Source organism: Dryobates pubescens, chromosome 8, assembly GCF_014839835.1.
Source record: "Dryobates pubescens isolate bDryPub1 chromosome 8, bDryPub1.pri, whole genome shotgun sequence".
NCBI classification, from domain to species: Eukaryota; Metazoa; Chordata; class Aves; order Piciformes; family Picidae; genus Dryobates; species Dryobates pubescens.
The window spans coordinates 13,216,723-13,240,140 of record NC_071619.1 but is presented as its reverse complement, the minus strand read 5'-3'; the positions used below and the strand labels follow the sequence as shown (position 1 = coordinate 13,240,140).

General features: G+C 59.0%; 4 protein-coding genes across 4 annotated transcripts; 2 read left to right on the top strand and 2 right to left on the bottom strand.

Moving 5' to 3' along the window:
• The first annotated feature begins 200 nt into the window (after positions 1 to 200).
• On the top strand, positions 201 to 836 carry LOC104307070 (V-type proton ATPase subunit e 2). Its single transcript, XM_009908098.2, has 3 exons — positions 201 to 319; positions 392 to 439; positions 693 to 836. The coding sequence occupies exons 1-3, from the start codon at positions 216 to 218 to the stop codon at positions 784 to 786; spliced, it is 246 nt and encodes an 81-aa protein (XP_009906400.1). The 5' UTR covers positions 201 to 215; the 3' UTR covers positions 787 to 836.
• Positions 837 to 3,057: 2,221 nt separating this feature from the next.
• Positions 3,058 to 7,887, bottom strand: ENTPD7 (ectonucleoside triphosphate diphosphohydrolase 7). Its single transcript, XM_054163679.1, has 12 exons — positions 7,756 to 7,887; positions 7,511 to 7,684; positions 7,220 to 7,425; positions 6,959 to 7,109; positions 6,465 to 6,568; positions 6,335 to 6,391; positions 5,701 to 5,846; positions 5,451 to 5,617; positions 4,405 to 4,729; positions 4,241 to 4,326; positions 3,950 to 4,111; positions 3,058 to 3,783 (listed from the first exon to the last, which is right to left on the bottom strand). Exons 1-12 carry the CDS (start codon positions 7,761 to 7,763, stop codon positions 3,555 to 3,557), a joined length of 1,815 nt encoding a protein of 604 aa, XP_054019654.1. The 5' UTR covers positions 7,764 to 7,887; the 3' UTR covers positions 3,058 to 3,554.
• Positions 7,888 to 8,505: 618 nt separating this feature from the next.
• SLC25A28 (solute carrier family 25 member 28) lies at positions 8,506 to 12,607 on the top strand. Its single transcript, XM_054163700.1, has 4 exons — positions 8,506 to 8,882; positions 9,029 to 9,257; positions 10,123 to 10,179; positions 11,468 to 12,607. Exons 1-4 carry the CDS (start codon positions 8,556 to 8,558, stop codon positions 11,983 to 11,985), a joined length of 1,131 nt encoding a protein of 376 aa, XP_054019675.1. The 5' UTR covers positions 8,506 to 8,555; the 3' UTR covers positions 11,986 to 12,607.
• An 8,954-nt stretch (positions 12,608 to 21,561) lies between these two features.
• NKX2-3 (NK2 homeobox 3) lies at positions 21,562 to 23,189 on the bottom strand. Its single transcript, XM_054163697.1, has 2 exons — positions 22,837 to 23,189; positions 21,562 to 22,198 (listed from the first exon to the last, which is right to left on the bottom strand). The coding sequence occupies exons 1-2, from the start codon at positions 23,187 to 23,189 to the stop codon at positions 21,562 to 21,564; spliced, it is 990 nt and encodes a 329-aa protein (XP_054019672.1).
• Between the last annotated feature and the right edge of the window lie 229 nt (positions 23,190 to 23,418).

Below are 23,418 nucleotides of genomic sequence, written 5' to 3'. Positions count from 1 at the left end.
GAGTGCAAGAGTAGAAGGGCAGGCGAGGTCACTTTGGCGCCCCCTGGCGGGTAGTCCCGTACTCTATTCCCCTCGTCTCCGCCAATCAGAAGCGACGGTGTCGGCAGCGCGCCGCACTCTGCCCGCGGATTGGCCAGCGCGCGGCAGTGGCAGGGTGGCTTCCGGTGCGGCGGCGACTGTCAGTGCGGAGCGGATCGGATCGGATCGGAGCGGCCATGACGGCGCACAGCTTTGCCCTGCCGCTCGTCCTCTTTTCTGCCTTCTGGGGCCTCGTGGGCATCGCCGCCCCTTGGTTTGTGCCCAAGGGGCCGAACCGCGGGTGAGTGGGAACTCCGGGGAGACGAGGGGTCCGGAACTGGGCGTCACTGTCCTAACGCTGGTGTCTCCACAGGGTGATCATCACGATGCTGGTCACTACCGCTGTGTGCTGCTACCTCTTGTGAGTAACTCGAATCGGGTCGTGGCGCCGTCCCCACCTCAATCCCCCTATCCTTCGTTTGTGTAGTTTCACACATCCATGTGTCCGTGGATGAACGGGACGGCTCCCGGGCTGCGGCCTGCCTCCCTGCCGAGTACTTGACCTCCCGAGGCAGCAGTCCCTCTGCTAGCTTCTTGAGGCAGCAGCATCCCGGAAACCGAGTCCCTGCCCCTGTGTGCTACCGGGGCTGACAGCAGGTTGGGTCCCTTTGCAGCTGGCTCATCGCCATCCTGGCCCAGGCCAACCCCCTGTTCGGGCCACAACTGAAGAACGAGACCATCTGGTACGTGCGCTTCCTCTGGGAGTGAGCAGTCCCCGGAAGCCAGCGCCTGAAGAGAGAGCCCCCCCCCCCCAAATTAGCACCGTGAGTGGACAGAGGGTCCTGTGCCTGGCTGAGGAGGGAGCTGCAGACTGGTCCTTGCTGAGTGGGAGATGCTTTGGCTTTTGTGCATTGGGCTATGGTGAATTGGTCTCAGCATGGGGCTAGTTCTGCACTAGCCCTGACCAAGCCACTTTCCCATGAGCCTCCGGTTCTTTAGGTTTGTGGGAGCTCCCTTCCGGGTACAGTTTGGTGCTAACTTTTCCTTTCTTCCCCCCACCAGCTCTTGCTGCTGTTCCAGCCTCTACCTTCCCATATCAGGCAGCTCCCAGAGTTGCTGGGACAGAGGCTGGACCCGCTGCTGTATGCACCCTGAGCACTGCAACCTGGACCAACGATGGCTGGGCCCCGAGCATGGCATGCACCACCCCTGCCGGGGATGAGAGCCTGCTAAATCTGGCCCTGGGAGCAGCCATGCTACTAGGGGGAGATCCTCTCAGCTGGCTATGTGTTGCAGTCACTGACACTGAACACCATCCTGAGAAAGACCTATGTTTAATGCCAGCAGATTGTGCCCCTGCAGTGCTTGCCTGCTCCCTTCAGTGTGCTTAACCCTAGCACCCCACATCCCACCCCTAGTGAAATGTCTGCTCCCAGTCCAAGCTGCCCAACCAGTTACTATATCCCTGGTCATTTCAGGTACCAGTCAGCCCTCTGCATGAGAAAGCAGGAGCCTGTAGCATCCTCTGTATGGTCAGTCCCCTGTGGTGTGGGTGGTCCTTGCTAAGCCAGATTCTGGCTGGGGGTGGGAAAAGGGAGGGCTGACTCTCGAGAAGCATGCAGACCCCTTTGTGATGAGGGAGGTCCTGGGGTTGCAGGGCAAGGGATTCTGCTAGAGGGATGAAAGGGATTCAGTGTTTCCTTCCACCCCAGCAGTGAGGGTGCTGCAGCAGTGTCTAGGTACCACCACTACCCCAACCTGTGTCTTGGTTCTGAGAAGTGAGTAGGGTGTTGTGTTTTCAGTTTCCCCTTATTTATCACATAATTTATCTGTATTTATTTATTTGTCTGTGTTTGTTAAATCTGCATTGTGGAAATAAATCTTTTTCTAGTAAATGATGCCAGAAGCAGAGTCACTTGGTGCTTTGAGGGTGAAGAATGATCTTGGCTTTATTGAAACTTCCTCCTTTCCCCCTGACCCAACTCTTGTACTATGAGAACATAGTTGGGATCCTCAGATGTTGAGCAAGGGGGTGGCAGCACAGTGGTGTGTGGAAAGCTTTATCCTTGATGCCACCTATGCACTCATCCTCTTGGGCCAGGGTCATGGGAACGGCATGTGCTAGAGGGTAACTTGGGTACCTGCCCAGCCTCTTGTGATAGACAGCTGTGCTGGGGCCTATCCCCATGGCTGTACAACAGCTGGAGAAACTCAGTGGCCCCTTTCACAGGCTGGGAAATAAGGTAAAAAGCAGGAGCAACATCTTCCAGGGTCTCTGAGTGGACTTTAATTTAGGAGGAGAGAGGGGAGCAGCAAATGATGCTATCTCCAAGGATCACAACAATTCACTTTGGATTGGAGCCCTCCTTGCTGCTACCAACTTGGGACTTGAGCTCAGCTGTCCCTTCTGCTTGCTGCCAGCACTAAAGCAGCTCTGTGGTCCAAGGGCAGGGGCACAAAGCAATGCTCTTGCAAACATGCTGGCCCCCTGGTCATGCCACCAGCCAGGAGTTGTCACTGCTGCAGAAGTGCTCACTAGAAAACACCACCAGTGCTGGCTGGCTCATGGAATTTGTTTATTGCTACAGGAGCAGGAACAGCTGAATTCAAGTAAAAAGTGTCAGACTTCATTGGGTCAGTGGCAGGGTAACAGGGGTGTGCTCCATCCCCAGGGGAGGAAGGCTCATGCCTGTGTGCCCAGCCACAACTCAGGCCTGGCCTGGGGCAGTGAGCTGGGCTGGAGCAAAGTGGCTCCCTCATGGGCAGGCCCAGCCTGCAACTCATGGTGGAGGGAACCACAGGTCCTGGTGCTAGTTCCTGATTAAAGTGTGGGACACCACACTGCAGATGTGCCCAGAAGGGAATGCATGAAAGGAAAGGTAGCCCACATTAATGGTGCCTTAGGAACCAATCCCTGAGCCCTCAGGGCTGAGCCTGAGCCATGGGCTAGGATTGTGGGCGGATTGTCCTGGGAGGGAAGATATGGTAAAGAGCAGGACAACTCTCAAGGAATGCAACAAGAGAGACGAGGCTGGGCAGAGCAGTTCAGGGGAATTTGTGACTCACCTGATTTCTGCAGTTACTTCCCTGGCAACTGCTGATTTTTACCCCCTGGGTTAGTAGACTGCAGAAAGGCCACCCCAGGTGATAAACTACAGCACTTCACTTAGCCTGCTCTGCAAACCAGTGGATGAATCATGGGGTGGCCCCGTGCCTCAAGCCTTAGGTTGGCTGCATTGGTGATAGTGCCCTGCTTATTTGAGGGCCCTGCCAGGGCTGCAACCTTGAGCCTGCTGGCATCAGAGGACTTTGCTCTACAGGCAAAGGCTGGAGGCCAAGGAATGCTAAGATTAGGACTGGAGCAAGGTGGAAAGGAAAGTTCCAATGTCCACAGCTGCCTCGGCCCACAGGCTGTGTTTCTGATGTGGAGATGATGGATTGCAGAACTGAAATAGCCTTTAAGAAAGCCCTTGGAGCCCAGGCTGTCATCCAGTCCTGGTTCTGCTGGTGCAACTGGAAGGTGGGTACCACCAGTATCATGGCCCATTTCCCTGGCTTGGTGCCACTACAACCTTGTCCAGCCAGAGCAGGGTGAGCTGGGCCGAGCGCAGCTGCCGGCGGTGGATGCGGCGCAGCCGCAGGAGGTAGAGGACTATAGCCAGCACTACGACCAGGATGCAGGCGAAGAAAAGGTAGTGGTTGTAGACAAAAGAGAGGCGCAGCCAGGAGGGATGTGCTTGCCTCATGCTCTCCCGACGGAGATCCCTGCAGAGAGGAGTCAGGACTGGTTCTGAGATGCTGGTTGGTACTATTGCAGTTTGTACTGCTGCTCCCCTTGCTGGGTGTGGCAGAGCCCTTACCCAGCATGGTTAAGTTGTACTCATCCCCACCCACCCTTCCCTGGGTGATGCCATCAGCAAGCCAGTGGTACCTGAGTGGCAGAAACCGTGTCTTGTAGAGAATGGCTCCCAGCGTCCATTGCACCTCCCGGTCATATACCAGCTGGGCTGTGCGCAGGCTGGGGTAGTCCAGGGGGAAGTGGAAGCCCTGGTGAAGGACCTGATACATCCAGGCTGATTTGAAGCACTGATACCTGCAGGCGTGGCACATGGGATCATCAGCCAGATACTGCTACCTGCACCACAGTCCCTCACCCCAGTGACCCTGCGTCCCCAACCCCCGGGAGGTGCAGCCATGGCACCCCTCAAGCAAAGCTGCTTACTTTAGCCGGTGCTGGTCAGCATGTGCAGAGTAGAGGCCACCACGGAAGCGCTGGGTCAGCACCTCCCATCGTTGCCTGCAGTACTCCTGGGGGACAGAAGTTGGAGATCAAAGCAGAGAAACAGCCCCTACTTGCCCCCAGCCCCAAGCTTGGGCAGCACCCACCTGGGCAGCAGCAGTGAAGGTGGGGGCACTGTAGCGGCCCCCCAGGCGCAGCACATCCTCGGTGCAGTAGAAGAACTCAGAGAAGCCATAAAATTCACTGTTGCCAAAGTCAATGGGTGCTTTGTAGGTCCCCACCAGGGAGGCCTGGCTGCTGTTGGGTGCAGCTAGGAGGGGTTGCACCATTTCCACACAGGCCAGCCAGTCCCCTCGACCCCGCACGTAGAGGGTTTGGCGGCCCCTCACCACAGTGTCCTCCAGCCCCACAGGCAGGCAAGGGTCCAGGAAAGGCATCTCTGGGCTCAGCCCTGTCTGCTGGCCATGTAGGCTGGAAAACATGCCAGGAAGGAAAGGCAATCACACGGGGTTCTTGTACTACTCCTAAAAGCTTAGTCTAGGGCTGCCTCACATCCAGACACCCCCTGAACCAGACCAAGCCATGTCTCCTTGTACCCCACAGTGCTGGCATCTGTTCTGCCACCCCCTGCCAAGGCAGCACTTGCCAGATCCATCACGCTGACCTGTGGCCGCATGCCCTGAGCATCTGTGGGATGCCCACCCCACCCATCTTGCAAAGATCTGCCCCACTGCTAGCCCCTGGGGCTCTGGAGGCAGGATTTTCTCCTGGCACAGGAGTACCTGGGCACCAAGCCTCTCCACCTCTGGCAACAGCTTCACATAGTGCTCTGGGAAGGGGAGATAGAGAGATTAAGGTGGGGATGTGATAGAAAGATGTGCTAGAGGAGGGAGTCAGAGCAAGAAAAGCCAAAAGCACCTCCCCACAGCCTGCCATGAGGGGAGGAGGAAAAAGGCAGGGAGCTACAGCACTGATAACATCTGCTGGGCTTGGAGAAGGGCAGTGCCTGTACACCCTGTGCCAGCCTGGGCACCAGCCACTGCCACGTGGCTGCTGCCAGGGTGGTTGTGGGAGCTGTTATTGCCTCAGGTGGTTCTTGGAACAAATCCAGTGGGGAGAGGGTGGTGTGAAAGGACCAGCACCGCATTTTGCAAAGCCCCAGCAGAGGCACCTCTAGGCAAGGCAGCAATACCGGTTGTGCACATAGGTCTGGTTCAGCACAAGGTCCTCATAGCGCTGCCGGGCAAAATTGCCCCCGAAGCCCAGGAAGGTGTTGACATAGACACGGTACATGTGGCCAGTGTGCTGCACATCACAACCCAGGTTGAATTCTGCCAGCAAGCTCTTAGCAGCCTCCTCCTGGGAATGCAGAGAGGTCTGTGATCAGCAGAGACTCAGGGAAGGCAGGGGCTGCTCTTGGGGCCAGCTGGCCAGGTACATACCTGCTGCGAGGAGAAAGCTCCAGAGTCGGGCACCTCATAGGCGATCTGTAGGGAGGCGCCTCCCATGTCTAGGATCCCAACTGTTCGCTTCCGAACCAGCGACTCTCCGTGGTCCCCCAGTGCTACAGTGACCATTGCATCCTCCTCTGCAACCCACAGAAGCTTGTCAGTGAGGAACAGAGCCTAGGGCAGCATCTCCTCACTTTCACTCTTATCCCCTCAGAGCAACTTTGTGGGGCTCCTCCACCCCTGATAGTAGTCCCTGAAGATCACTTGCAGGGCAGCGGGTCCTGGCAATCAGGGCTGGCTGCCCCCAAGCTTTGTGTGCTTCCCCAAAGCATCCACTGCTGGAAACCACTACAGGAATAGTACTACAAACCCTCTCTCCCTAGTTCTTCTTCAAAATGCTGGAAGGGTCCCCCTCACACAGGGACTTGTTTCTCTGACTGGAGCAGGTGCCCCTCCAAGTCCCAGGCTCCGGAGCATTCTACACACATAGCTGGGTTCAGGCATTGTGTGGCCAGAGGGGCAGCCACTGCTCACTCGAGAGCTTCCTCTTAGCTCCAGCATTGGCATGAGCTGCAACAGGGTTCTGTTAAGACAATCCAGCTGCTCTACAAGCAGCCAGCCTCACCGTCCTCATGATCAAACCGGCCCAGGACAAAGTTGATGCCGATCCAAGCATAAACACCTGCACAAGACAGAAAAAGTCATTGTAACAATATACTACAGAGAACCAAGCAGTACCTTGTGGCAGCTCCTACCTTCCTGTTTCCCTGAGATCACTTCTGCATGTGATTTGGAGAAGAGGAAATCAAACTCCAGGGGCACATTTCTCACCAGGTCTTCCAAGATTGCAGCTTGCTGCCTGCAAGGATGCAGGAGAGGGAGAGATGCTACAGGACCTTCACTAGCAACTCTCCTTCACAGCAGTGCAAGAAACAGTGGGAATCTCCTTGTAATGTACCTCACAGCCAGCCCCATGAACCTTGCTGCTGCACCCAGTCCACTTTGGACATGAGAAACCACCTCTATCCATTTCAGACTTCAGTAAAAAGTGTTTCCTCTCAGCTACCACCCAGCATGCTCAAGCCCTCCTTTGGCAGCCCTTGCCATTACAACATGCCCTTTTCTTTCTCAGTCCCTCCTGCCCCCCCAATTCCTATTTCTCCCATTAGACTTCAGACAAGTAGCTTTCTTCCCCCGTTCTTGCAGCTGGGAGATCCCCGCGGACTCCCGGCTCCTGCGATGAGCTCACCTCTCGGGCAGCAGCCGCATGCCTGCCGTGCATAGGATGTAAAGTGGAGTTTCCTTGTGCTTCTGAGCTGGGACGTGGGCTGCCGCGAACTGAAGCAGAGGACGCAGGTAGGGCGTAGCTTGCTCGGGGGGGGCCGCTGCCACGGAGATGCCTGCCCAGGGAAATAAGGCTGTGAACCAGTCAGCCTCACCACAGGCAGCAGTCGTACCTGTCCAGTATGGGGGGACATCAGGGCCAGGAGGGGAGATAGGTAGCGCCGACCTGGTTTAATTTTCTTGACGACGGGACGGCTGCTCCGATCCCTCATCTGCTTGATGTCCAGCAAGTCGTGGGGGTTCCCGTTGTGCGGGGGCCAGAAGTAGACGAATACCCGGGACCCGCTACTCCCGCAGTCAATCACCACTCCGTAATTGAGAGCAGAGTCCTCGGTGTCAGTGGCCGTCAGCTCTTCCGCCCGTGCCAGGTACCTGGGGGCGGGGAGGGGACAGGGCACCTCAGCACCACCGGGCAACAGCGAACCGCGGACCCTCGGTAGCCCCAGCCCTTGCTCACCTCTCGTCGCGCCAGGCGGCGCGGGGAGGTGCGGCCCAGCGACGGGGTGCGGCGACCGCCAGCAGCAGTAGCAGCCCCACGGCGAGGGCCAACGCCAGCGCTGCCGGGCGCTGCCGCGGCACCGGGCACGGGCAGGGTCCCGCTGAGCGCCACACCGGGCAAGAAACGCCAATCCTGCGGGCAGAGGCCACAGTTCAGCAGCGGGCCCAGGGCCAGCCCCGGCTTCCCAGACCAGCCCCGCTCACCTGGCCATGTGCGCCCGCCGCCACTCGCCCGCGCATCGCCCCGCTGCCGGCACCCGCCGCCGGCACCGGCGGCCACGTCACCAGACACCCCCGCCACGGCCAATAGAGGACCAGCAGACAAGCCCCGCCGGGCGGCGCTCCGCCCCACGATCACGAAATTCAATCGACGTCACCGCCCACCGGCGGAGCCACGCCCACGGATCGGGGCGGCACAGCGCCCCCAGGAGGCCGAGGGCCACGGCTGTCTTCGCCCTTGCTCCCGCGTGCGACCTTCGCCGGGAGACGTCACCCAGAGCCTTCTTCCTGTGCTACCTATCGCAGTCTTTCTACCGCTAGCAGTCAGCCAATACGAGGCACCCAAATAAACAGCACGCGCCTAGAGCTGGAGTGGCGGGTGAAAGAGCCAATGGCGACTCTCTAGTCTCGCAGAGAGGAACTACTGGCGGGCCAAAGGTCTCGGGCTCACCGTCCAATGGGGTGCGTGGTGGGGTGGGTCGCGAAGTTGAGACACCCAATGAACTGTGCGATTCGGCTGGGCGGAGAGTTCAGACGGCCAACAGGCAGCGTCCCCGAGCGCGCCGGAGGGAGCAGCCAACCAGTGGCGGTGTCCGAGCCGCGGAGGCGTCGGCCAATGAACGTGGAACGCAGGGATGGTAGGCGGCGAGCCGAGCCAGTGGGCGCGCGGCTGGGGCGGGCAGCAGGCCGCGGAGGCCAATGGGCGCGGTAGAGAGGGGCGGGAGCGAGGAACGGGGCGGCACGGCGCGGAGCAGGGCCGGGGCGGCGGCGGTGGCTGTGGCGCCATGGAGCTGGGGGCGGGAGCGGGGGCGGGCGCGGGCCCGGGCCCCGGCGCGCGGGGCGGCGCGGAGTCAGGCCGCGTCCTGCTGCTGCTTATGGGAGGCGGCGGCGCGGGCCGGGCGCGGCGAGGCGGCGCGGAGGCAGAGGTGGGCCCGGGCCCCGGCTCCGGCCCGGGGGGACCCGAGGCGACACGGGGCCCGGAGCCGCGCTCCCCGCCCGCCCCCGACTACGAGGCGCTGCCGCAGGGCGCCGCTGTCTCCACGCACATGCTGGCGGGTGCCGTGGCGGGCGTCATGGAGCACTGCGTGATGTACCCCGTGGACTGCGTCAAGGTGCTGGCACTGGCGGCCGGGCGGGGGCGCGGTGGGGAGGGGGATGGCAACCGGGCCCTGGCGGGGAGGAAGCTGGGGGTTGCCCCAGTTGCGCCCCGTCGGGCCCCCGGGGGTGACGGGACGCCCGATCGGGCCTTATGTTGCAGACACGGATGCAGAGCCTGCAGCCGGAGCCCGCCGCCCGCTACCGGAACGTGCTGGAGGCCCTGTGGCGCATCGCCCGCACCGAGGGCGTCTGGCGGCCAATGCGGGGCATGAACATCACGGCCACCGGCGCCGGCCCGGCGCATGCCCTCTACTTTGCCTGCTACGAAAAGTTAAAAAAGACGCTGAGCGACGTTATCCACGCGGGGGGCAATAGCCATGTGGCCAACGGTACTGCTTCCGATGCCCCCCGGGGGGCCACGGAGGCCGGGGGCTACCGTGGGACGCTCCCTCTCAACGCCGGGGTGGGGAGAAGCCGAGTTTTGGCGGTAGGGAGATCCGATCCGGTCCCGCTCATCTGCAGGGCCGTAGGCGCTACGGGGTCGGGGTGTCACGGATGTCTTAAAAGTCCTGTGCTCTCTCCAGCTGTGAGCTCCCAGCTGTGCAGTGCTACGCCGGTGTGCTGCCAGGCTGGGGGAAGAGCCGGTCCTGCACCTGCTGGAGTTGCTCATAAGTATCTGGCTTGAAGCAGGTTAGCAGCCCCAGCTCAGAAGGGTGTCTGCAGAGGAACTGCCTGCAGTTGAGCTGGGACCAGCTGGAGACACTCCGGTTATCGACAGAGCTCACTCCAGGAGCACTGTGGGGTTTTGGAGCTTGTCTTGCCATGGTGCCTGTTGATTGACTCAAGGAGCTGATGTGGTGGGGAAAGCATAGGGCCAAGGGGAGAGCAGGGCATGTCCCACCCTCAGCAGGTGTGCAGTGGAATACCATCATCTTTCTCTTTTTCCATGGGGCATGGGACACTTGCCATTTCCTTGATCCCATGTTACCTGGTGGAATCAGTCTGTCCCTGAGAGTTCCAGTCAACTATGGGAACTGACAACCTCTCACAATCCTCTCCCTCTTGAGCCTTCTCTGGGTGGGGACTACTGATGACCAGCCAACCTCTTGGAGGGGACATGGAGGCCCCTTTTGGATTTCACTTTTTTAGAGGCCTCCTGTGCCTTAGCAGGGGACTTGGGGCTGTGGTAGAGCCCCAGGATCCCTCACTGCTGCCCCACTCCCCCCCTTACATATGGCAGTTCTTGTTTTGCAGGTGCAGCTGGGTGTGTAGCAACGTTGCTCCATGATGCAGCCATGAACCCTGCTGAAGGTAACAATGGGGAGGATCAGGGACTGCCCGTGCCACTTGGGTCCCCTCTGCAGCACAGAGGGTGCTCTCCTCATTGCTCACCCAACTGCAAGGATCCTTTTGGGGCTGTGGCTCTAGTTAGGGGCCTTGGCAGCTGCCTGTTACAGAGAGGGTAGGTAGAAGTATCAGTTCTGGGAAGTGCAGCAAACTCCCATCTTATGAGGAGCCAGGAAGGCACCAGCCTTTTGCCCAGAGATTTGCCTGGTGAGTTACCTGGAGCAGGAGAGAGGGCAAGAGAGATGTGATCCATACAGTTGAAGTGATTAGAAGCAGGGCATTGCTGTGACGAGATCTCGGGAAGGTGCGTTATGGTTTTGGGCCTGTAGTCAGGGGGAAAAAAAATAAGCAAGTGCAAAAAGGTGCTAGAGAAGTCAGATGCTGATTTTGTGGAGTTAGGTGTGTATGAAAGAGAGAGAAATTGCACTTAAGGTCTGTGAACATGATGGGAGCAGGAGAAATACCACAGGAAGGCTGGTCGTGAGTGTATTCTTTCCTCTTAAAACTGGGGGGCTTGTGACGGTGCAGGCTTCAGCTGATTTGGGCCTAGCAAGGCTCCTGTCTGCTGACTGGCTGGGACCCTGAGGAGCAGGCAGTTGAGTGGCCAAGTCCATTGTCATGCCTTCGCTGGAGCTTGTCATCTTGTTGCAGCTGCAGTGGTTTGTAGTCTTGGTTTTGGTTCCTTGTCATGCGGGGAGGCAGAACAGCACTCTGGGCTTCACTGCCCTGCTCACAGATGTGTTGAAGTGGGTTGGTGTTTGGTTCTTGCCCCAGACTGGCTGTGTTTTGCAGCAGCCTCGCAATAATTCCTGGCTGGTGGACTCTGATTTGCTGTAGTTATTCTGGGCTGCAGCAGGGATGGCTGGGGAGGGACAGGCTCATCAAGGTTGTGAGTTGTCTGAAAGCAAAAAGTATAGATGCAGAGGGAGTTCTGACTAGTAGCTCTGCAGTGGTGTATGGGGAAAAGCCGGTTGCTTGGGAGTGAGGATGGGTCTGGAGTAAAGTGCCTGGGTATTGGGGGTGTTCCCTGAGGCTGCAGCAGCTGCGGGGTTTGCAGACAATGATGTCTGTGATGGTGATGCCTCTGCAGGTCTGAATGTCTGGGGTCCTTCCTGGGGACATGCAGAGCACTGCTGGCCCAAGTTAAGCCAGCATGACCAAACTCCAGTCTGGCTTTGCACTTACCCTTTCTCTCTCCTCTTCCATGCCTGGGTCCTGGCTGCTGTTGCTGGCTGCCACCATCTGTCCCAAGTGGTCAAACAGAGGATGCAGATGTACAACTCGCCTTACCAGCGTGTGACGGACTGTGTGCGGGCTGTGTGGCACAACGAAGGGGCCGGAGCTTTCTACCGCAGCTACACCACCCAGCTCACTATGAACATCCCCTTCCAAGCCATTCACTTCATGACCTACGAGTTCTTGCAGGAGCAGCTCAACCCCCACAGACAGTACAACCCAGGCTCTCACGTGGTCTCTGGAGCCTGCGCGGGGGCCGTCGCTGCTGCTGCCACTACGCCTTTGGACGTTTGCAAAACGCTGCTCAACACCCAGGAATCCCTGGCCTTGAGCTCCAACATCAGTGGACACATCACAGGCATGGCCAATGCCTTCAGGACGGTGTACCAGGTGGGCGGTGTGACCGCCTACTTCAGAGGGGTCCAGGCGAGAGTCATTTACCAGATGCCCTCGACGGCGATCGCCTGGTCCGTGTACGAGTTTTTCAAGTACATCCTCACCAAGCGCCAGGAGGAGCGGCGTGCTGGGAAGTGAGCCAGAGCTGAACACCATTCCAGACCTGCTTCACCTTGCCTCCTGGTTTGTCTTCTGACCTCCCTCTCCCTTTTGGTTTGGTTTGTGGTGAAGAAAGTGGGCAGTGAAACCCTTTGGGGTTTAGTGATGCCGTTTATTGCCTGTGGCTGCTGCAGCACTGCTCAGGCTGTATGGCTCGCCCTCTCCCAGGGTCCTTCAAGATGTCCTGATGGGAGGTGCAGCCCAGGTCACATCTCCTGGCACTTCAGTGGAGCTGTGCTCCTGTTCTTTCCCTTAACCACAACTTCCTTTCACACAAATCTCACCCTTCCTCAGAGGGGATGGTGAATGTTGTGCCCTGCTTCTGGCAGGGCCCAGCTGAGCTTGCAGTCACTAAGGAGGGGGCGGTGGTGGCACTGCCTTGGGTTGCTGGGGGCTTTGTCTGGCTTTTGGCTGAAGCAAAGTGTAAGCCTTGCCGTTGTCTTGTAGCACGCACATGTGATGCTGACTGCCCCAGTGGTGGAGGGGAGCGGGAGGATGGCACTTGAGGAGAGGAGCCTGTAGGTTTGTTACTGTTCCTGCTCTTGACACCTCCAATAAAAACAGTTCTGCTCTATCTTCATGTCCCTTTGTTACTCCCCATGGCCTGACTTCTGGCGCCATGCCTTTCTGACTCTGCCTGGTGCTGAGCTCTTGATGGATGCCAGAGGGAGAAGTGAAGTGGAGTCTTTGAGTGGTAATGGGACAAGAAGACCTGCTGGCACCCATCCTGGCAACATGCAAGGAGGAAGGTGGCCCCCATCCTTGGGCTTATGGCCCATCGCCTGCTGTAGGCATGGGATGTGACTTCATTGGAGAAGCTGAGATCCATACTCTTTGATTAGGTAGTCTTGCATCCTCAGTCTCACCAGGGATCTTCACGATGCTTCCAAACTGCTCCAGAGGTGCTGGCAGGAGAGTCCCAGATTGTGTACATCAAGGATTGCATGGGAACTTTGGCACTTGTGTGAGGCTAGAGGGCTTTGTGCACCTTGCATAGGAGATCTGGCGCTCAGCAGGGATTTTGCCCCCTGATTTTGACTAATTAAACTGGTTTGATACTTGATGAGCATTTCAAGACTTATCATTAGATTAGAAGTACAGTGGTAATTAGTAGAATGGCTTAATTTTTTGAACATGTTAGTTGCTTGATACTGACTGATAGGGTCCCACCCAGCTCTGGACCTGTGAGCCAGGCTCACTGAATCATATGCTGTGCACCAGAGTGTCACCCAGTTGTGCTGACCCTCCCAGACCAGAGCTTTGCCTTTCTCAAGCCAGGAGCTGGTGGGTGACCCCTGACACTCCCAGGATGCTCCCATAAGTGCTTGCAGGAGAGGCATGCATTCCATGCTGCTATGTCCAAAATGATAGCTTGGAGGAAATGGGTTCACAGCCATTGTAATGTGCTGATGGTGAGCATCTGAGTCAACTCGGGGCTGCTCCAGAGGGCAAAGGGGGAGGACTTTGCTGCAGCTGGAGAGACTGCTGAGTGAAAGAGTGAATGTGCAGCCCTCTGGGAGTCAGCAGCAACCCCAGCACTGCAGGGCCAGAAGCTTGACACTCCCAAGCTCCAGTGAACCCCTAGCTCCATCTTAAATATCTTTCTTGCTCAGGGTTCTTCAGGCTGGATGCTGAGCCACCCCCACTGGGATTTCTGATGGCTGCCCTGCAGGTTTGGGTGTCACTGGGCACAGAGTGGTCACAGCCACTGCTCTGCAGCCCAGGTCCACCTGGATTGTGTATTTTCTGCTCTCTGGCATGGGCTGCAGGGTCCTGATGCCTGGTTTTGCTGCACAGGCAGGAGGATGAGAAAGTCCTTTAAGAAATAAAAGCCACTGGAAGGCAGGAGCCTCCAATTTTTTCACCATTGCAGGAGATGGGGCTTTAAGAAATAGTTTGAGTATAGCAAGGTTGGGCAACCCAAGACTCCTCCACCCAAGAAGGTGAAATCTGAGAAGCAAACATGCCTGGGAGAGACCAGAGGAGAATGAACTTGGCAGGGCATTAGATGGGTACAATTGGGCTCTGCCAGGATGGGTATCCCTGCCCAGATGCTGAACAGCAGAGCTGCAGCTTCACCTTTAACCTTTACCACATACCAGGGTCATGAGAGACCCTGCAGAGGGAAAGGCATAAACAGAGGCTGGGAGGCAATTGACAGCATTAAATCGATCAGCTGCTAGAAGCAGCTCTATAAATGTCAGCTGCTGAAGGATGTTTCCAGGAATAACTGCCCATAGAAGTGCTGTAGAAAGGAGCAAGACCCCCGGGAAGAGGGAGATGAGTCAGCACAGAGATGCTGCTATGTGAGCAACTGGTCTGAATGCTCCCCTGGCAGGGGCATGGCCTTTCTGATCTCCTGGCACTTTGATACCCTACCCAGCAGCTGCTGGGTGTTGCCCAGCACAGGCAGCAGCAGCCCCAGGGAGGATGGTTCTGCCTGTGAAAGATCTGGCACTGCAGGGACAGAAGAATCATCCAGGGGGTTTCCAGATACCCCTTGGATAGGCCAAAAAAGAGTGGAAAAGAACCAAACAACAAACCTGTCCTGCTGCCATCTGCATGCCCTGAGCCTAGTTTCTGGCACAGACCAAAGGCTGGCTGTGGTGGGAGTGCTCCCCTTTCCAGCCAGCCTGGTTCCTCTGGCACCTTTGGCATGATGAGATAGGCAGAGGTATCAGTTACTGAACCAGCTTTCAGCTACAACCACTGCCTTTTCAAGGTCTGCTAACACCGCGATGAAGCCACGCTGCTCTGGGTCTGTCCCATGGCCTCCTAGGTATTTGGCTGCTCTTTGAGTGAGCTCCCTCCTACAGTCTCTTCTGAGTAAAGAGGCTATTTTTGGCTTTCCAGCAAGGAAGCCACACTTAGCCTGGCAGTTTTGGAGACAACTCCTTTTTCTCATGCCTCCTTGCAGGATTCCCAACCACATGCAGTTCAGGCAGAGATTTGCTGCCTTACCTTCCCATGCCTGACTGCCCCTTGAGCCCTGTCCTTCCAGGAGGGGTGAGTCCCATAGCTCACAAGAAAGCAGAGCTGGGCAGTGCTACCAGCCTTACCTTGCTGCAGATGATAGATCCAGGGCTGCCACAGCTCTGCTGTGACACTAAGCCAAATTATTACAGGCAGACAGAGTTTGCCATGCCAGGAGCAGCTTAGGAGCCCCCAGCCATCTTCCTGGGGTAACCAGAGATGCCTATGCTCCCACAGATTAAGGGCAGAGCTGAGGTGAGGGGAGCTGAAGGGGGTTAATCTCCTCCAGAGCAAAAAGTGGACATCCCTCCAGTGTCCTTTTCTTGTATCTTCAGCCAGGGGCTGGTGGGCTCCTGTTCCAGGGACCACATGTAGACCATCGGGTCCCAGACCACAGCAAGGGGACCTCTGCCAGCCCACTCCAGAGGCAGGCAGGGTGGCTAAATACACTGCCCTGCCAAACCATATCCTTGCCCCTCTTCTACAACCAGAGCTTTCCTGTTCCTCAGCCCCTCTGCAGCGGGTGCCAGACAGCCCTGCTCAGCAGGAGGAGGTGGCCAGAGCCCTCAGGGGCTCAGAGGTGGGCTTCCAGCCTCCCTCCAGCCCCAGTGCACTGTGGCTCTGGGATTCCTCAGGGCTCTGTCAGACCCCAATAAAGTAGTACAAGTTCTCATGACCCCACAGCTTTACAGTGGTGGTAAATGCAGGCACTGGGGCTGCCTGGACACAGAGCAGACATTGCTTCTGGTGGGCCCCAGGAAAGCCTCTTCTGACCCATGTTACTGCCTGGGTTAAGCTGCTGCTGAGAGACAGCTCTTGGCGGAGCTGGTCCCAGCCTGCCTGACTCCAGCTGAGCATTGTGGGGCAGGAAGGGAATATAGCCTGAAAGCTAAAGCTGAGGCTGACAACCTGCTTTCTTGGGTGAAAAGAGGCACCAGAGAAAGCAGTTCCCTAGGGCTGGGCTGGGACTAGTCTTCGTGTGTCTGGTTTGATGGGGAGATATTGGTAATACCTGTACTTTGTGCAAGATTGTGTTCAAGTCCCCCAACAACAGGCTGCAAGTGGCCCTGGGGAGATGCTGCTTGTCTGAAGCTGGGCTGTGGGCAAGTGGTGTGTCACCCTGGGAGGTAGCAGAGGTGGGAGAAGAGCCACTTCTGGGCTAGATGGGGGTGGCATGGCAGTGGCATCATGGGTAATTGTCCCAAGAGCATGCAGGTGAGGACAGCTCAAGGCTGGTGTGACACTAGATGCTGCTCTGAGATCAGTCTCAAAAGCAAGTGAATCAAGGGCTGTTCTAGAAGATAATGGGGAGACAGGGGGAGTGCTCCAGCCCTAATGTCCTCAGCCCAGCATGCCTGCAGGCATTGCACTGCTTGTGGTGCTAGTCCCAGGAACCCCCTGAAATCCTCCCCTGGACAGCTGTGGCACGGCAGGGGGTGACATAAAAGCCTCCTGGCAGGGCACTGACCATGCCTGGCACGGCACTTTTGGGAGCCCATTAGACCTGAGCGGTATGTCGCCCGGAGTATTGCGAAGGGCTACATAAAGGGAAGGGAGTAGGGAACTGGGATAAAATCGAGTCGTGCCTCCATCGGGGACACAGCTCCCCCTGGTGAGGACACAGCTGTAACGGGCACCAGGCGCTGGACAGTACAATCATAACATGTCCCTGGGCAAGGACTCGCCAGGCGTGAACGTGGTAGCTGAAGGCTGCGAGCAGTGTCAGGACATTTGGAGCTTTGGGAAGGGACTCATAGCCTTGGGGTCAATTGCATCACTTGGGAACGGAGAAGATAACCAGAGCTAGAAAAGTGCTCAGCTCAAAACAGAACAAAACACTCCAACAACAACGAAAACCATGGCGATAAAACCACGGCTCCCTAGAAATGGACCTGCGCGGTGGCTAGAGGTTGAGAGGGCACACTGACCCTGTCCCCCGCTCTCCCACTGCAGTGGGGGCACGTGTCGGTGCTTGTCTTGCGCTGCGTGTACAAGTCTCAGTGATGCTGCCCGCTGCAGCAAAGCTGCTTGAGCTGGGAGACCCCAGTTCCCGTCGAGCTCAGCTCCAGGGAGACACTAGCCTGCCTAGAGCCACTGCTGTCCTCAGAGCCGGGGGTGTAATGTCAGCGGGGTGGTGGTAACCCAAGCACCCCCAAATGGAGCCAACACCAGACGCAGAGCTCCCGCGGAGTAGGCTGGTGAGGACAGAGGGGTACGTGTCGCTCCCTGTTCCCTAGAGCCTGCCGATAGATGGCGGTGGCGTATCTTGCTTGGGGACATGCCCCGGGAACAGTGATCCAAATGACAGCTCAGGGGGCCTGGCGTTCCTGGGCAGCAGCCCGCCGGCCGCTGGGGACCCTAATGGCCCCTGCACTGCCAGCGTGTACCGGTCCTGGGTGAGGACGAAGGGTCGTCTCCGGGAAAGGGTCTGTGGGCTTTGTTGCCCACGTAGAGGAAGGTGGCACGGTGCAGCTGGAAGGGCTCTGGTCTTCAGCAGTGCCCTACCCTGGAGGGAATAAAGATGTGGCATCCTCTGAAGTCACCTAAACCTCTCGTAGCAGCACTGTGCCCAGTCTCACCAGTGCAGGGAGGAGGGAAGGAACAGCTAAAATATGTGTGTCCCCCCCCACCCTGCTTAGTCAGGTGTAGTCATCTTTTGATGCATGGGACAGGCTGAGGACTAGAAAGGGTCTGTGGCCATCTGCGACTCATTCAAAGAAGAGAGGCAAGTCCCTGGCCCTCATGCTGGCAGGCAAGTAGTGGGAGAAACCCTCATTGAAGGCTCCACAGCACAAGTGCCAACATCTTAATTTAATTACCTGATCCATGACTGGCCACAGCTTTCTTGGCACTGGAGAACACTTGTGCAATAGCTTTGCATTGCCATTGCCAAAAGTAGGTTCCAGCATCTCTGAGCCCTGATGGCTTCATGGAGCCCTGCTGGCTGGGCAGCCTCTGCAGCTCCCTGCTCTTGGTGGCTAGAGTGGAAAGCAGTGTAAAGCAGGAGCTGCAACTCCAACCCAGACACAACACAGCAGGGCAAGAGGTGGGCACCATACCAGCACACAGCTGAGTCCCCCCCAGTCTCCCAGACCCAAGGCAGCAGGAGGTAGCTGTGCAAGGGTTGAAGTAGATAAGACCAGAACTCAGTGAGGTCTGGCCAGGTCCATGAGCAGCCTGGCCAGCTTCTCTGCGAAGAAGTGTCTCTCTCCACACCTATGGGAGTTCCTTGCTGATGACAGCAAGTGAGTGGTGAAGAGAGAATGAATGGCATGAGATGGATGGATAACCACAGCAGCAGGGAAGGGAGGATGGAAAAAGAGATTGGGAAAAAGGGGAAACCAAAGTACATATGTAGTGCTGCAGAGGGAACAGTGCTGCTCTCATTTGATGCCAAGCATGATGGAGAAGTAACAGGAAAATATCTAGTGCTGGAGTTTGGATAAAGCCTCCCTAGGAACCACTGGACAGAGGCAACTTCTGCTCATGGGCTCTTCCTTGGCCAGGAAACTCAAACGCAAACCAGAACTGGAGCTTATGCACAGAGTGGGCCTGAGGCCTGGTACCTGAAGTCTGGCTGCCCAAATATTCCCTCCTTTGCTTTAAGTCAGTGCACTGTTTTAGAGAATGTCACCCTTGTCCAAAATCAGTCAGACCTTCCACCCTGACTCCCAAATGGCAGGAAATCCCCTGAAACAACCAGGAAGAAACAACACACAATCTCTGCCCCTTGACCATGGCCCTTCCTATCCTTCCCTCTGGCTGCACTGCCACAGTTTCAGTGAAACCATGCTGGAGGGATTTCCACTAGCACCCTGCAGCTCTTGTCTCTCATCCTGCTGCCAGCAGCACCCTGCTTCACCCCAGGGTGGGGGGGACAAGGTACGTCACGAGCAGGCGCTGCTTCCAGCGCAGCCACGCAGCAACTTCCCTCCATTGTGTCTCCCCACCCTGGGCAGCCTGTCCAATCTGCAGTCTCCCACCATCTCCCTCCCACTGGCGCCCACCGGCTGTTCCTCCTCTTTGGAGCGCTTCACTTCCGCCACCCTGCTCCAGGCCCTCCAGCACCGCCAGCTCTTTGTATTGCTCTGTCCTCCCCATTAGCTTTGGGTCTTTGGGTGAGAGTCTGCGGAGTCCCACTAACCCCCTGCTGTCCGCCCACTCTGAGCTGGTGGGACAGCTGGGATCTGTCCTAGGATTGGAGCTTGCTATAATGGACATCTAGAAACTTCCATCACCATGCCACACCAGCCTGCAGCCAGGCCTCTCGGTATCCCTTAGCCGGGTGCTACTCCAGTTCTGTGTAGTGAAAACGTAGTCAGGGAGCACACATGGATGTCACCAGGTACAAGTGGGGTGAGCACAAAATTGACCTCACACCTATGGCAATGCTGCTTGATAATGCTGGTACTGGTATCACCTCTTGCAACACAACCATGGTGTACCTGTGTGCCCCTTTGCTTAACTGTTTGTGCTCCAGAGACTGTGGCTGGAGATGTGGGCATGTACCCCACACCAAACCTCTGCTTTCACCTGGAGCCTCTGGGTGCTACCAGGGATGCAGTGGATTTCTAGACATCTACCACGTACTTGGAGAGGATGTGCTAAGCTGGGAGCTTGTACTGTGGTCATGATTCCTTTGACTTGCACGGTGAGCCATGAATTCACATGGGCTCCCTATTTTTGCAGACAGCAGTCTGGCAGAACATGGAGGAAAGCGCAACTCTTTCCTATGGCAGAGACAAATCTCCCCAGCCTGACTGCTGTCGTGAAGACAGAGCATTGCCTATCTTTGTTCTTGGCTATCCTGTTTCTACCCACGAGACCACAGGGCCTTAACCACTCATCTCTGAAAGCCAAGAGCAGGGCTTGGGCTTCCTCTCCTGCGACACCTTGCTCCCACCCAGCAAACAATCAGCTGGGTGTGCCGCATCCTCTCCCAGCATCGGCCCCATGAATCCTACTGGCCTCGGGGTGGCTTGCTGGACATCACCATGCTGCGCCAAGACAGGGCAGGGAGCTGGGCATGCTGGTTGCCCACTCTGTCCCTGTGGTGCTGCAGCAGAAAGAATTTTTGTGGTTCGTTTCAAACAGCAAATCCCGAGCGTGCACGTTTCGCTCATGCAGTGGAAATGTGCAGTGTAAAACCGAATGCAGCAGCGCAAACAGATGTTAGCTGCTGCTTCTGCAACGGCAGGCAACAAAGCCTGGTCCTGTGCTTGTGGCAGGGGGACCACTGTGGGGAGGCAGAGGGAGGACACAGTGGACATAACTGGGTGATGGTGGGAGACACACAGAGCCCCCGGGCTGCCTCTGTCCCAGCAGCTCCCTGAAGGCTCTGCTGGAAACATCTTCGTGAGCTTCACCATCCCGGCTTAGGAGACCTACGGGACAGTGCGGGAGAGCTCCGGGCGCCACCGGTCTCTAACGCTGCCCGGAGAGAGCCAGACAGAGCTCCGCGGGTGTTCGGCCCTCCCCGAACGCGTCTCTGGCCCCGGCGGTGGCGCTCGGTAGGATCCGCACGGCAGAGGCACGGTCCGGTGACGGGACGGGGACCGCCTCGAGAGCTCCGCGGCGGCGGGACGGCGCGGCCAGGGTTATGGGTGACCCCGCGGCCGGTCCCGCAGGACTCGGGGGGCCTCGGCTACCCCCTCCCCCTGCAGCTGAGCGAAATGGCTGAACATGTAGCAATAATGCCCCGGCATTCAGGCTGCTCGGCCCGGCCGGCCCTAATCAGCGGCCCGCGGACCCCCCTCCTTTCCCCCTGCGCTCCCAGAAAGGGGAACAAAACCCAGCACGTTTCTGCAGACCTCGCGCATAAAGCGCCGGGCCTGGGCCTCAGTGGGGGGCAAAGCGGCCCGTCAATCTCGGCGTCGGGGCCCCTTTGTCCCTCGCCTCCCTGCCACACCTTTTGTTCCCGAATCCAATAAGCGCCTATTCCCGCTACCTTCCTCGGCGGCTCCTTTCAGTGCCGGCCCGGCGGCCACAATGGGCCCGGCTCTGAGCTGCGCGGCCCCATTCAGCGCCCTTGGCACGCTCACAAACTGGCCGGGCCGCCCTGCCCCGCGGGCACGCCGCTGCGACCGCCCCGCCGCCGGGCACCGTCCCGGCCTCGCCGCCAGGCAATGGCCACTGGGCGAAGGAGGAGCGGGCAGCGGATATTGCACCTGGTTTATTGACTGACGCGGCGAGTTGGCGCTGGCAGTAACCGATACAGAGTAGACAGAGGGGCCGCGGCACCACTGGACCCCGCCGTCGGCTTTTTAAAAGCAAAGCTGTTCCACTGGCACGGCGCGACAGACTCTGGTTCGCCCGGCCGTCGCGGCGGCTCCGCGGGGCGGCGGCCCTCTGCTGCAAGCTCGGGCGGCCCTGTCCCGTCTCGTCCCGTCGCTCCGCCGGCCCTGTGCCGCGGCCCGCGGGAGCGCCGGCGTCCCGCCGTGCCGTCCCTCCGCCGCCGCCACTTCTCCAGTCCGGGGCACCCGTTGCGCAGCGTGCAACCGGGCTGCAGTGCGGGTGATTGACGGGGCCCCGGAGCCGCCGGGCCGTCCTGCTGGTCCGCTCTTGGCCGTCAGTGCGTGCGGGCTACCAGGCCCGGATGCCCTGCAGTGCTCCCTGGCTGCAGGAGGGCCCCGCTGACGCCTGGTGCAGCGGCTGCCCGCCGCTGCCGAAGCCCCCCAGGCTGCCCACGTTCACGAAAGGGCCGGCGGCCGCTGCCGGGCTGCAGGCGGCTTGCATGGAGGTGCCGCCGGTGCCCGCGGGGTAGGTGCAGCCGTAGCCGGGGTTGTAGGAGGCAGCGTTGCCGTAGCCATAGGCGGGGAAACCGTTGTAGGAGTAGGGCCCGTTGTACGCCGAACTGTAGCCCTGCGATCCGCCGAGGCACGGTTTGCCGTCGCGGACCAGCACGGGCACGGCCACCCTGCGCGGCGGTGGCGGGGCCGCGGGGCCGCCCAGCTCCAGCGACTTGTCCTGCCGCTGCCGCTTGCACTTGTAGCGCCGGTTCTGGAACCAGATCTTCACCTGCGTGGAGGTGAGCTTGAGGCTGCTGGCTAGGTGCTCCCGCTCGGGCGCCGACAGGTAACGTTGCTGCTTGAAGCGCCGCTCTAGCTCGAAGACCTGCGCCTGTGAGAAGAGGACGCGCGGCTTCCTCCGGCTCCGCTGCTTCGGCCTCTCGGCCTCCTCCGCCTTCTCCGCCGCATCTAGCGGCTTCTTCAAGACGCAACTCTCTGCACGGGGAGGAGAGCACAGGTCATGGCTGCACCTCGACGCACCGGGTATTCCCTGTTCCCGACGAGCCCTACTGGCGGGCGAGTGCCCGCCGCTGCTCCCCAGACGTCCCCTCGCTGCTACGCGCCCTCCCGGGAACCGCCGTTTAGATGGGGAGGCAGCGCCGGGACCGGCCGCCTCTGGCACCGCCTGTCTTTGAGAGAAGTGGTTCGGGCGGCAGGGCTGGGTACGACCCCGCGCCTCCAGGCCGGCTGCTGCTTTACCGCTGCGGCACCGCGAAGCCCGAGTCCCGTACGGCACCTGCTCCTCGAAGGGTCCCGCCGCAGCGGGCACGGGCTGGGCCTAACCCGTCCCGTTCCTCTCTCCGCTACCAAATTGTGGAGCGCGGGCCTGACCCGACAGCTCTGAATCGGCACCCTGCGGAGGCGCTTCCCGGGAAGGCAGCGAGGTGGGCGCAGAAACACGCAGCGGCAGCCCCAAGACGTGCCAGTCCTGGCCTCGACATGCCCTTGGGACGCGACGGCGACGGGAACCGGAGTTTCACTGGACGATGCCCAGCGGGGTGAGAACGTCGTGCATGGCGCGAGCGCGGGCGCGTCCCGGCAGTGCGGTGCGGGAGAGCGCAGCGCGGACTGGTACTCACTTGGGTCGCGGGCTGCGGGATCCAGCTCCTCTCCCGGGCCGGAGGCTTCGCAGGAACCGCGCAGCACAGCGTGCACGTAGTTGTCAGCGGAGATCCGCGCGTCCGGCTGGCTGCCGGGCGCTGCCAGGGGGCTCAGGTACGACAGCTTCTCCTCCTCCTCTTCTTCCTCCCCGTCGGAGAAGCGGGCTCCGTCGGCGGCGGCCAGCAGACAAGCGGCGGGGTGGAAGTGGTGCTCCAGGTGGTGCGGGAGCTGGGCCCCATAGTGCGGGTCCTGCTGCTGCTCCAGGTTGAGGATGTCTTTGACAGAGAAGGGGGTGGAGGTGACGGGGCTCGGTAACATCATCAGGACAGCGCAAGCAGCCAGGCAGTCCCGCGGGCCCGGCAGCGCCTCGATGAAGAGCGGCGCGCCCGGTGCTGGGGGGAGTAGGCAGCGTCGAGAGACGAGGGGCCGCGCCTTCTCCTGTCTAAGTTGCCTCCATTAGCCCTGCGCTGGGGGTCTGCGTTTTGTTACAGCTTCTGCAGGGACAGCCAAGGGCTCTGGAGCCTCCTCTGCCCCGGGCCGGCACGTCACG

Excerpts from the sequence above, each read along its gene's own strand:
- NKX2-3 (XM_054163697.1), bottom strand. The coding sequence starts at position 23,189 with ATGATGTTACCGAGCCCCGTCACCTCCACCCCCTTCTCTGTCAAAGAC. Across the intron at positions 22,199-22,836 it reads CGCGACCCAAGTGAGTACCA|TTGCGTCTTGAAGAAGCCGC; the intron begins GTCCGCGCTGCG and ends CCGTGCAGAGAG.
- ENTPD7 (XM_054163679.1), bottom strand. Across the intron at positions 6,392-6,464 it reads GATCTCAGGGAAACAGGAAG|GTGTTTATGCTTGGATCGGC; the intron begins GTAGGAGCTGCC and ends TGTCTTGTGCAG. Across the intron at positions 4,730-5,450 it reads CAGACCTATGTGCACAACCG|CCTACATGGCCAGCAGACAG; the intron begins GTATTGCTGCCT and ends CATGTTTTCCAG.
- LOC104307070 (XM_009908098.2), top strand. The coding sequence starts at position 216 with ATGACGGCGCACAGCTTTGCCCTGCCGCTCGTCCTCTTTTCTGCCTTC. Across the intron at positions 320-391 it reads CCCAAGGGGCCGAACCGCGG|GGTGATCATCACGATGCTGG; the intron begins GTGAGTGGGAAC and ends GTGTCTCCACAG. Across the intron at positions 440-692 it reads GCTGTGTGCTGCTACCTCTT|CTGGCTCATCGCCATCCTGG; the intron begins GTGAGTAACTCG and ends GTCCCTTTGCAG.
- SLC25A28 (XM_054163700.1), top strand. The coding sequence starts at position 8,556 with ATGGAGCTGGGGGCGGGAGCGGGGGCGGGCGCGGGCCCGGGCCCCGGC. Across the intron at positions 8,883-9,028 it reads ACCCCGTGGACTGCGTCAAG|ACACGGATGCAGAGCCTGCA; the intron begins GTGCTGGCACTG and ends CTTATGTTGCAG. Across the intron at positions 10,180-11,467 it reads AGCCATGAACCCTGCTGAAG|TGGTCAAACAGAGGATGCAG; the intron begins GTAACAATGGGG and ends ATCTGTCCCAAG.